This window comes from Aptenodytes forsteri, unplaced genomic scaffold (assembly GCF_000699145.1).
Source record: "Aptenodytes forsteri isolate BGI_AS27 unplaced genomic scaffold, ASM69914v1 Scaffold132, whole genome shotgun sequence".
Taxonomy (NCBI): domain Eukaryota; kingdom Metazoa; phylum Chordata; class Aves; order Sphenisciformes; family Spheniscidae; genus Aptenodytes; species Aptenodytes forsteri.
In genome coordinates, this window is record NW_008795520.1 from 3,933,163 (window position 1) to 3,945,077 (window position 11,915).

Here is an 11,915-nt window from a genome sequence, read left to right on the forward strand (position 1 = left end):
CGGTGGGGGAGGGTGAGCAAACGGCTGTGTGGTGTCTAGCTGCCTGCCAGATTAAAACACGACACCAGCATTTTTTGAGGATGATGTTTGGAAGACAAACTTCATGCACTGTGTAAGCCTCAGGTCTGTGATGGTCGCTGGTGGATTTTGAAAACTCTAGTTACTGCTGATCTGACTTTAAATTACTAAACCTTTTTCTTTCATGCACACAGAAAAACATGCAATCGGTAACAGACAAGAGAAATATCCTTCCAGGTCATCTAAAGTTCCTAAAGAAATTTCCGCACACATTGTAATTATTCCAACTACAGAAACTCACCATTTTCATCTATGAACACGTGCATTGCATCCACAGATAGCTCATCTTGCACAGATGCCTCAGGTCCACTTATTACTTGCAAGACAGAACTGTCTTGCTGAGAAGTTACTCGGTAGATTATCTGCCTTTGCCTGTTGCCCTGGTAACTTGACACAAAAATGTTTCAAAACTACTATGAGGAACTTTTTTCTTGTTCTCAATAAAACAAAAAGAAAGAGAGGTTAATTAAAAGTTTATGTCATTTCTACTCAGTGAAACAAAACAGCTTACATCATATCTTTGAAGTATAAAATTGTAAAGTAAACTGGCCTTACAGTGCTGCAAATTTGGCAGACTCTGGTAGCACCGGACTAGTACTAGCATGATCTTGGCTTTGTACATCTGATCTTTCCTGTTTAGGAAGTTGCTCACAGTGCTTTTCTGTTCCCACCATTTCTTCTTTTCTCTCCATCATCTGGCTATCTGGAAAACAGGACAGTGAAGTGGAGCCACTCTCCGCAGATGACTGTCAAGAGTTTTGTTCACTAACTACTGAACAAGAACATCTGAAAAAGAAAAGCTAAAACACTGCAGTAATTACTAGTTTTATGAAAAACATTAAAACTACTTAAAACAATACAGTCACAGAATCTGGATGAGGAAATACTCTGACTCCGAGGCTGCGTGAATGGGTCGTTTCAAGAACAGGCTGTGTGAGGCAAAGGACAAACGAGAGAGAATTTCTGCTTTGCTTCTCCTATTGTTTCAGAGGGAAGCAATCTGTCCCTAACCTAGAATGGTAAGAGACTGTTTCCCTGGGGGCTGTAATTTGTTCCCAGGTTGTGTATACTGGCAGAGGAAAAGCAGAAGCACTGGTCCATTCCCCTTTTACAAGAGGGAAAGCAGCACCTTCAAAGGAAATAGAGCTCTTGGACAGGAAAGCAGGTAGCTGCCTAATCCCTTTTCCCCACCGGCCACACACCTGATGCAGGACAAAGAACAAACTGGCTAAACAACTTCACAGTAGATTCTCCTATGCTTGGAAAATACACAACTATAGATTTTAAAATCTATGTGATAGACTCGTCCGATTTCTATGACTTTGAATACCAATTTGAATACCAATTATATTTATATTACCTCTCTACACATCATTTATTTATATATACATATACAACTTCCAAGCAATAGTCTCTTTTAGTTACTAACATTCACATTGAATAGTGAAACATTTTGCAACTGTGCTTTGACTGTAAACTAAAAAAAAAAATATATTTTTCAGGATTTTAAAGTGCAACTAAGACAGTGATTTCATCACCACCATATGCACACTTAATGCTTTAAATGAAAAAAAAAAACAAGAAATGTTTTTTGTGGTGCTTGTTGGAGATGCTTCAGTGAGTCCCATAGCTTCTTGCACTGAGGAAGGTGTATTGAAGTGTACTTACCCAGACTTCTTGCAGTACCTGCTGTTTAAACACCTTAGAAATTTAATCATCAAAAAAAAAAAACCCCACAGAAACTTCCCCCACAAAAAATTCCATTTGTTAAACCATATTTCCTATCGATACAATTACCATCCTAACCTGCAAGAGTCACCAGTCAAGAAATAGTGGTGTCATAGTTAAGATGGTCTAAGGATAAAACAGATTCAAGGCTTGTAGAGAAACGTAGTATCTTTTATTAGGCCAACTGATATAACTGAAAAAAACAAACAAGCTTTTGGATATGCAGACCCTTCAGATCACGTCTTGTTTTCCTCCAACCATATCAGCTGATCTAATAACACATTACTTCTACAAACAAACCTACTTTCAGAAGTTAAGACATCTCTACACCAGCTTCAATTCACAGGACACACCCCTCTAACACCCTAAAGCCTCAGACACTCACACATTACCACTTTTCACTGCAGACACTTCACATTTACTTTGGGGAGGGGAGGGGGGGAGGAGCGCCGGGGGCAGGGGGGATCCAGAAGCGTAAGAACAGCTTTACTTGTACCACCACATCTTGTTCCAGCAGGTCTCAGCCCTTAATGTGAAGCACAACAAGCACCAAGCCTGAAGAGTCTCAGTGGGTCCCCAGACGCTCACCAGCCAGGGTACCAGAAGCGAGAGGGAATGGGCAGTAGAGATAAAGACACTGTGTAACTCTTGCTTGGAACAGCAGTGTTCCTTCAGCCTCCACAAGAAGGAAGAAAAAAAAAAAAAAAAAAAGAATCACACTACAACACTGCCAGTGCTCCGAGTCTCCTGCTCTCTTTGTAGCACACGATGACCAAGGATCCTGACTTCTTGTGCAATAAATACAATGAGCGTAAGTTTGGTTTAGGGAAATGTTTTCTATCTGTTGTGCATGGAGACAGAATTCAGTAAGTCTTCCAGACCTACTTTCTTCTACTTAGGAAAAAGAAATGTGGGGAGGGGAGCAGACAACACTTTCTCCCTTTCCTAATTAAAGATTTAAACTCCATTTTAAGCAGAAACTGTGCCTTATTTAACTGTGGCATTACTGAAGCATCCCTTTAATGATGTAATTGTACCTGAGGGAGGCGACAGAGCCACAGACACCTAATCGAAATTACCTTCCTAAAGGCTTAGGCTGTTCAAGCTGTAAGAATAATTTGATAGAGATCAGAAACTGTGGTTTTAATAATCTAATTGGTCCCATATTGCCCAAAACTAGCTCTAGGGCTGGAACAATTAAAAAGATTTTTTAATTTGATTATCTAGTGGTTTTAGAAAATGGCACTCTCTCTTCCATTCTAAACCACAAGCCTTGCAGACTTCTTTTACCTGCAGTGGTAAAGAGTCATAATAATAAAAACATAAATGTACGGCTTCTTACAGGCTTTATATGCCAATCAGACAACACCATGGTGATGAGTACTTCCACCACTGGAAAGGTCGGCCATGATGGGTTTGTGACTGGTTTTCATGATTATTACTCATTTTCTTCTGAGTGACTTACACCTTCAGCATTCAAGTGGAGATAGAGGTGTCTAGACTAGGAGTGTTCTGCCAGGGTACGTAATCGGCTCTACTCACCAAACGCTCTTTGCATGGAAATTGTGCTGGCAAAGCTCAAGTTACTAGGAAAAACCCTCTCCAAGAGTAAGAGAAGAATAAAAAGCACAGCATGGCAGCATACCTGTACCTTCCCTGTGGCTTCCTACCAGAGCTGTCTACCCCAAGCCACCGCTCCACACATCTCTGGCATACACATGACTGGGCTAGCAGAAGCCCCAAGCTTAGACCCAGGCTCTGCAAGTAACTTCATAATTTATCTGGAAATTATATGCCACATGACTCAGATATGTGAGGCGTAACTATTAGGATTCATTGCTAAGTCAGGCTTGGGGAGGGGTGATTCAGAAGAGTCCTGCACAAACAACCAGTTTTAGTCTGTACACAATTTTTGTATTTTGGTTGAGCACAAGATACATCCTTTAGTTACCCTGGTAAAATCCTTACCAAGATAAACATTTCTTATATGTCCCATATGGGTATAAGATACTTCCTGTAAACATTTTTATCTGAACTAAAGAGATGTAACAGCATAGCAACATTACTTAAAAATATAACATTCCAACACTGACAAATGAGCTCCTAATTCAAATGCAGTTACACTACCAAAATTTCCTTTGCCATGTAACTTTTTCATTTGTGGAACAGATTTTAGGTATGCCAAATCATCTTTGCAGATAAGCCTTTGCTCCACACTGAGAGGAGGCTGAAAACAGTTTCACAGTTGAAATGGAGCAGCCTTTGTACATATAGTAATCTCGATAACCAGCTGTCAGCGTATCTCAACTTTAAAGTTGCCTTATTATTAGGTAATTAGAATGAATTTTTATTGCTCTGTAACATTTCTCCAAAATATTTCTACTATTTTGTGCCCTCTCTCCAGAGTCTCCCAGAACTTTTTCCCTCATCTTTTACTTCTATATCCCTATCCCAACCTCCACAACTCACTCCTGTAAGTTAAAATGCCACTGTTGTCATAATTTCAAATGCCATCTGGTTTGAAATCTGGTCAAGCAGAATTAAGCTAATTAAGCCTGAGTCTCTTCTGTTCATTAATTGCTCTGCTACAGAATCTACTTCCTTCCACAACACTATGCTCCAAAATAGAGAGTTTCACTTTAAAATATATTTGTTGTCCATTCAGCCACAGAGATAATTGATTTCAAATCACTGTGCTTTTGTTAGTACCAGCATGAAACAAAAGCTCTACTAGTCGTGAGCTGTCCCATTCATATCTTGGAGAATATATCCTAAGGACATTCCCAACCCTTTCTTCACTGACTGCTTTAGCAGAAACATCTAGCTTATCTACTTTATTCTTCAACCCAAATTTGCCTATTATGCCACAAATACATTAAAAGAAAAATCTGACATTAAAACTGGTCACCCACCAAACAAACAGGAGTGCCCAGGGAATCTGACACAGTCCAAGAACTGCTATAAAAGTTCAACATGGGCACTGAAGAAGCACATGGGATTATCCATTAATCAGGATTACCACATTAATCCTGAAGCAATAAGCAAAACTAGCGTTACCCACTGCACCTGTTGCAGGACAGGGAGACTTAAGCTGGGAATAAAATCAAGGTTTTTGAGGTCCCAGGTAAGTAGTCTAATCATTATACCTAACAATTATGTCAGAATACAGATCTCTGAAATAACCTCATAGTTTCTTTACAGGTGTCAGCCTTGTCATCAAACATACTATTACCTCTTTGATTTAAAGACTGAAATTTTAAAATCTCAACCCATCACGCCTCACACATCGAGTATCAGATTTAGAGAACCGAGTTCTGCACCCCATTTCCTCCCCATCCAAAGAGGGGCATCAAATGCCACGTGGTCCCTCTCTGGCATGAGAGTCAGGGATGACACACAGCTGCTCCGAGAGAGGAGCTAGCACCCGGCAGGGCTTTGTGTCCTAGGTGCTGCCTGCCTGCCAGCAAACTTCCCTGCTGTCACCTCCTACCACGGCTGTCATTTGGCCTGGTGACTCAATGCACAAGATCCTTCTTCCCCATGATTATAAGGCAGGCAATAGCCCTCTTTCTCACATGCAGGGGAAAAAACTGAGGAGTCTAAAAATATCCACAGGAGTATGGTTTAGCTTTTTATATGAGAAGGGTAATTGCTTGGGATCCAGAAGAACTCACTCGATGTTGTGGTTTGTGCACTGCCCAGAATGATGAGTACCTTTTCTAAAAAGAACCTGCAAAACATCTAAATTCAGGCCACACAGTCCTGGTTTAGGTTCTCCCGTGCTGGTCCCCACCACTCCCATGGTGGGCTTTGCTCCCTGGGTGATAACATTGCCTGTCCTAGATTACAAGCCAGCTGTGCCAGAAGGGACATACATGAGTTTTTGCCCTCCATAAGTCTGATGCACAGCTGCTCTTACTCAGCTCCAGACACATCAGAGGGACCCAAAGCAACCAATAAACCCGGCTTTCCTTATGCTTCTCAAAGACTGAAGAAAATTTGCAGTTGCCCTTCAACAGGCTTTCATTACGTGGGTGGTGCAGGTTTGATTCAAAACTGAAAGGACACTGGCCTGAAAGTAATTTTTAGCAACGGTGTTAGTGGTACTTTCTCACGATCTAGAAGAGGTGGGGTGGCAACAGAACAGCTCTTAGACAGCTTTATGTCCTGCGTTTTAACACATTAAATCTGGCATCCTTGGCAGCATAAAGCAAGGCTTTAGTTTTCTCGTACTGCATTTTACTGAGCTGTCTACTGGCGAAGGCTTAAGTGGTCAGGACGGTATCTCTTCCGTTTCCACAGAACTCACAAGTTCTGTGAAGGAGCACCCATAACAAAGACCCATCCATGACATTCACTCACTTGCACGACTGTTCTGATGAACACATTTCCCCGCCTTCTCCAAATTAATGCCAAATGTCAGCTTTCTTACACACAGCTCTGAATATCCAGCTTTCCAGGAATTTGCCAAGTTTCTCACATTGCCTAATAAACACCTTTGTGGGGTGCATTTCATACTCGTTTGGACCAGGCATCTATTATTAGCTTTTGCCAATTAGGCGATTTGCAAGGTTAAAAGAACAAAAACCAAACACAACCAACCTCCTCCCTCAAAACAACTGGTGCATAGCTTGACTTGCTTTGTATTCCACACACATACACTTTTTTTAACAACCACTTTAATGGGGGAATAATGTTTATTCAGATCTGTTCTAAGATGCTATTTTGTTAAAGCATATTTGTAATCGCAAGGCTGCAAACAGATTAGAGGTTCTCATTCCTAAAATCCAGTCTTACTGTGGGGAAGCTACCAGTAATGACAGTAATTTATTTTAGCAAACAGCACGTTCTGACTAGGCTAGAAAACAAAGCCTACTTGCTCTTATAAATAACTGCCTTTGAACTACCTCTCCCTAGCTTAAAGAGTTCAGATTGAATCTCCTTTTTCCCCACAGTGCCGGTCCAAGGTGCAGGAGACACTTCACAGCCACCATCCCCGCTCCTGCAGGGCACCCCTCTTCCCAGCCCCGCTCCTTTCCCAGGGTGACACTTGGTGGGCCCACACCGGACAAGCAGCGCCACTTAATTATATGCGTATGCAGCTCAACTTCACTGTCTCACAGACATAAGGACTTAAGAAAATAGTAAAGTAGGAAATTCAGTTTAGGTCACTTTAAGTAACAGCTTGGTTTGAGGGAAGACAGAATCCTCCTATTTCCTCAGGATCTTGGATACCAATAAGAATCTTGTTTGCTAGATCTAAAGCACGATAACTACACATACATTAATAAAGTTTTGGTTTGTTGGGTTTTTTTGTCACTGTGGAATCTGAGTCTGATTGATCACCCATTGCTTTCTTTTACGCAGCAGTCTTCTCCATTCATATTATCTCAGGGTACCTGTCTGAAAGCCCTTTGCAGATTAGCTGCGCTTTTTTTTTTTTAAAAAAAAACTTACTTCTGATATTTTTATCTTTTCTCTTTTCCAGCTAAGTCACACCACACAGAAGTCAAATTCTTGTGTAAATACTCCTTTTTATGGCTGAGGAGTAGCAAAGATCACAATCCACTTGCCGCAACCCTCGTTTCATTGTGTGCTGCTGCACAGGGAGGTGACCCTGCACCCGACCCCCTGCACCCTGGGGACCCGGCAGGGCTCTTTGGGCTCAGCAGGCTCCAGTGAAAAGCAGGGCTTGCTCAGCATACATCTTAAGAAACCAGGGAGTGTGGACTGGAGCCAGCTGGGCAGGCTGATAAACTCGATAGAGCAGGACAGAAACTGCTCTGCAGAACAAACAGTCTGAGAAGGCGGGAGAGATGGGTAAGACAGACCAGAAGAGAGGCACCAGGCCTAGGAGGAGCAAAATTTGACTAGGGAACGGAGAGGAGGGTAAGTACAGAACTGAATGCAAGCCTTGGGGAAGCAACAGCTTTAGGCGAGATCAAGAGAGCGGGAAAGGCTAGAAAAGCAAGTGTGGATTGCTAGGAAGAACAGAGGGAAAGATGAGAGAGAAGCAGTATGAAGAGGAAGGCAAATAAGGAGGTCGCACAGGAGGGACGTGGAGTGGCTAAACTGAAAAGAGATGAACAGAGGAAGAGAAGGCACAGAATTAGAAATATAAGGTGGGAGGAAAAAAGGACACAAGTGAAAGATGGAATGAGATCTGGGTCTAGTGTAATTGATAGGACAGATATGAGGAAAGAGTTAGGAAAGGCAGAGTGAAAGGTAAACAGAATCTACAGTTAGATGACACATTGAGAAAATAAAACTACTTAAATTTTTTTAAACAAGATAAAAACATGAATTTCACAGTTGTTTTTAAACAAGCTGACAAACTTTGAAATCAGCCGTGTGTTTTTCACGTAACAGAAGGTTCTTGCGGGAACGAGCCAGGGGAGCAGAGACTCCCTAGAGTCTGTCTATGGACAGGGATACCATCGCAAAACAGGAGTGCCAAGCTGTTCTGCTGAGCGCCATTAAGTTTCTTACCTTCCATGCAAAACAGGTATTGAGATTGCATCCTTAGGCTGTCTTAGAACAGCTTATTATAGGATCTAAGGTAAAGCAAACATTTCAGAGAAGGGGAAGATACAAGTTGTTTTATTTCACTTTGGCCCATATCTTCTAAACTGATTGCACCGATCACTCGGCAAGTACCCTGAGATTGCACCTGCCTTCACTGCACCATGTGTCACATCCTCACGAAACAGTCCTGCTAGTTTTGCCTAGAGAGCTGCTAAAGACACTACAAACAATATTCCTTCCTAACAGAAAGAGGTCACAGAGTTAGGTGACAGCGATGAGAATGCTGATTAAAACCAGGTATTTCTATATAAGAACTATAAATTGGATTGCATATAGGTTTTAAAATTAGCCGATTGAGGGTTTTTTATTTTAAATAATAGCCCTTTTGATTTAAATGGGAACTTGCATGGGAAGATACCCTTTTTCATTAAAATACTGGGGGCTTTCATTGAAAACAACCACCAAACTTTCCTCCTTAAAACCCAAGAATTTTAGTTTTAAGCAACTAAAAATCAAACCTCTTACCTATTGAGAACAAATACATTATTTTTTCTTTTTTTAATTATAAACCAACCCACAACTGCGCAGGAAGTTTAGGAATGTGTGTGTGCACGCACACGTGTTAGCTAAAAGTTGAACCATCACCAGTGACAATTCCAGCTTTCTACGTACTTACAGGAACACACAGACAACTCTTCAATGTGCACCTGGTAAGATAGACAAGGGCAGGTGTAATGCTATAGCTATACACATTTTTGTAAGATATTTCTGGTATTCCAACAATCCAGGCCTGCCACATGTATGCCATTCTAGTACAGAATACTAGATACATACCAGACACCTACCGAGGTTAGTGTTAGGTTTTCTAAAGGAAAATCTTTAAGAAAATAAAAATATTCAAAGAACTGCAGCTGACACTATCACACTTTCACTAAATCTCCTTGTCCCACCAAGCCCAGCCCTTCCCTGACCCTATTAGCAAAACGAGTACTCCTCTAGGAATTTGCACTACTGCAGATCTCAGGCTAAGCTGCTATAAATAATGTAACTAGTTGCAACTTCTTTATTCCAAAAGAGTTGTAAACCATGCATCATACCTCCAACAAGCCCATTTTCCTTTGTCGTCTCCATTTTGACAGTGGATTGATTAGATGCCTTCATCTTTGAGGTATTAATGGATTCCAGGAGGGAGACAAACTCTAGAAAGTTAGATTCATTAGGCACCTGTCCTTCTTTAGCTTCTAGATCCGATTTAGAAGTTGGTAAGGTCTTTTCTTTGTCAGATACCTCTATGAAATTCTTACTTAAAAGCACATCTGTCCCGCTGTCTACGCTCAGCACTCGCATGTGCCTCTTTTCATGAGCAGTTATACAGGACTGCGGGTCTAGGTTCTGCAGGTCTTCCTTAGAAGTTAAATCCACGGTCTGCACATTTTCAGAAGCATTCTCCCGATTTGGATCTGAACAAGTGTTGGTTTCTAAAGGAGTATTTGCTGGGTTGCCGCGTTCCTTCACTGCATCACCCGATTCATAGCCAGAGCATTGGTTGGACGACAGCTCTGCCTTTAAAGTTTCTGGAGTTCTTTCGCTTTCACTAACTTCTGGGCAGGCCTTACCTTTACTGTCATCAGACAAGTCAAAAGTGATAACGGGGATTCTGAGCTGTTCATTAGTTTGCTGGCTTGACCAACCTGCTGTAACTATACCAGACTCGAGGGCTGAGCTCGTTCTCTCAGTTCCCAGAGCCTTTAGGTGGACAGAGCCCGCTAGGTCACTGAGGGTGGTGTTTGGTGTAGTACTCATTGTGATGACAATTTTAATGGGCTCACATAGCTGGTCTCCAGGAAGAGAGTTGTCCACAACTGCAACAGCAGTCTCACTGTCCAAGCAATCAAGGTCCTCATGGGTATTAGCAGCATTGCAAGAACTTTCCACGTGCTCGGGATCTTCGTTTGCAATAGCATTGCACTGTGGGCAGTTACTGCTAAAGCCTGTCTGTGGTGACCCATCTGCCAATTTCTCTCTTTTGTAGCTTTTAGGATTACTCAAATGGTCTGAAGTAACTGAATTTTCACTGTCCCATGGCTCTGAAGAAACTCCAGTCCTTAAAATATCACCTTGTGATGAAGAAATATTGGAGAAGTTTTTAGCTACATCTCTGTCCACAAGAATATCTTGGGATCCATGCTGTCCACAAGGCTGTCCGTTCCCACCTTTTTCATTTATTCCGTTACCAGAAAGTGCTTCCATAGCAGCTGGTTTTGTCACTGTTGCTGATGTGGTGGCACCTGAAGTGGAGGCTGTAGAAACAGGTAATGTATCTGCTTTGATACAGGGTGAGGTAGATGAAACTGGTGGTGCAGCCTGGTCTTCTAATACCATAACACCTAATAAAAAACATATGGGAGTTAGGTCTCACAAACATGAACACTGTGCATTATTGAAGTATGATCTTTAGCTAGCAAAATCTGATCCAGAGCAGAGCAGAGGAAGCACAGATGATGTAGCTGATTAAAACAGTTCCTATGCAAGGATCTTTTTTGTTAGCTACTTGAGAAATACTATAAAAGCAAGCTGGAGTCCTTCCGGGTCAAGACAGGTGTAGCAGCATATCTATTTAATTTAAATAGTCAAAATACCTCAAGAAACAGCTAATATCAAAACTAAAATGTTTTACAGAATTATCCCCACTTAGGGAGAGATGAAAGAAAGAATAAGCCAGTGTGGCAGAAGTTTTTTACATCACTTTGTGCAATTCCTAAATGGTCCCATAGGATATGGCAATCAACCTTAACAAAAAGGACATAAACTGAAATATATTGAGACATCTCAAGCACTGGAACTGTAGGCAAAGCAAGGTGTGCTGGAGTATACACTACCAAGCTAAAGGTCAATCGCAACAGGAGTCTACAGTCAGAAGATGTTCAAGGGCTTTAAGATGCAATCTGAGAGTTGGCTTCCTGGTTTAATGCTTTCCAGAGGCACAGAGCTTCCCCACAATGTGGGGGGAAGGCTCTTTCATCTCCCCGTGTCAAAATGGGGAGAGCTACTTGCATGCTCACCAAAAGGCTGCATCCCAAACAGCTTGGCTGACAGCTGAGAAAGCTTAGTCTGTTAGAATTCCCTTGAGATTTTATTCTCTTGAGCTTTTCCATTCAGCTCCTAACATGAGGCACAACAGAACCTGCCATGGGATCCTCTGTGCCCTTTTTTTTGTGGCAGGCAATGATTAAGCAAAGGTTTAAAGGGATTTATAAAGCCTTTAAGATACCTCTGAGATCTTCAATAGTTTCCCGTGTTGGCAGCTCCTAAAAATAAAAAGAAACGCACAAAATTAGCATGGGCATTTATTAAATTCTGTTGGAAAAAACATCTATCAATGCAACAGCTATCTAATCAAAGGTTAATTACAGCATTGTTAAGTTGCTTAACATCACTGAAATTTGGACATGTACCTTGCACAAAATGCAAGGGATGGGTGAGGGAGATGGTTATAGAACAGTCATGCTCCAAATTGCATCATTGCAATTGTGTGTGATGTTCAGGGAGGGGAAAAAAAAAGTATCTTAAGATTTTTTTTTTTT

General features: G+C 41.5%; 1 protein-coding gene across 1 annotated transcript in view; it reads right to left on the minus strand.

Annotated features, from left to right (window-relative positions):
• PCNX2 (pecanex homolog 2 (Drosophila)) overlaps positions 1-11,915 on the minus strand; it is a 153,489-nt gene that overhangs the window by 134,973 nt on the left and 6,601 nt on the right. Inside the window, exons 4-7 of the mRNA XM_019472707.1 lie at positions 11,603-11,639; positions 9,429-10,718; positions 634-781; positions 320-465 (exon numbers count right to left, since the gene is read on the minus strand). Of these exons, the coding sequence (XP_019328252.1) occupies positions 320-465; positions 634-781; positions 9,429-10,718; positions 11,603-11,639 (1,621 nt within the window). The remainder of the gene's footprint in view (positions 1-319; positions 466-633; positions 782-9,428; positions 10,719-11,602; positions 11,640-11,915) is intronic.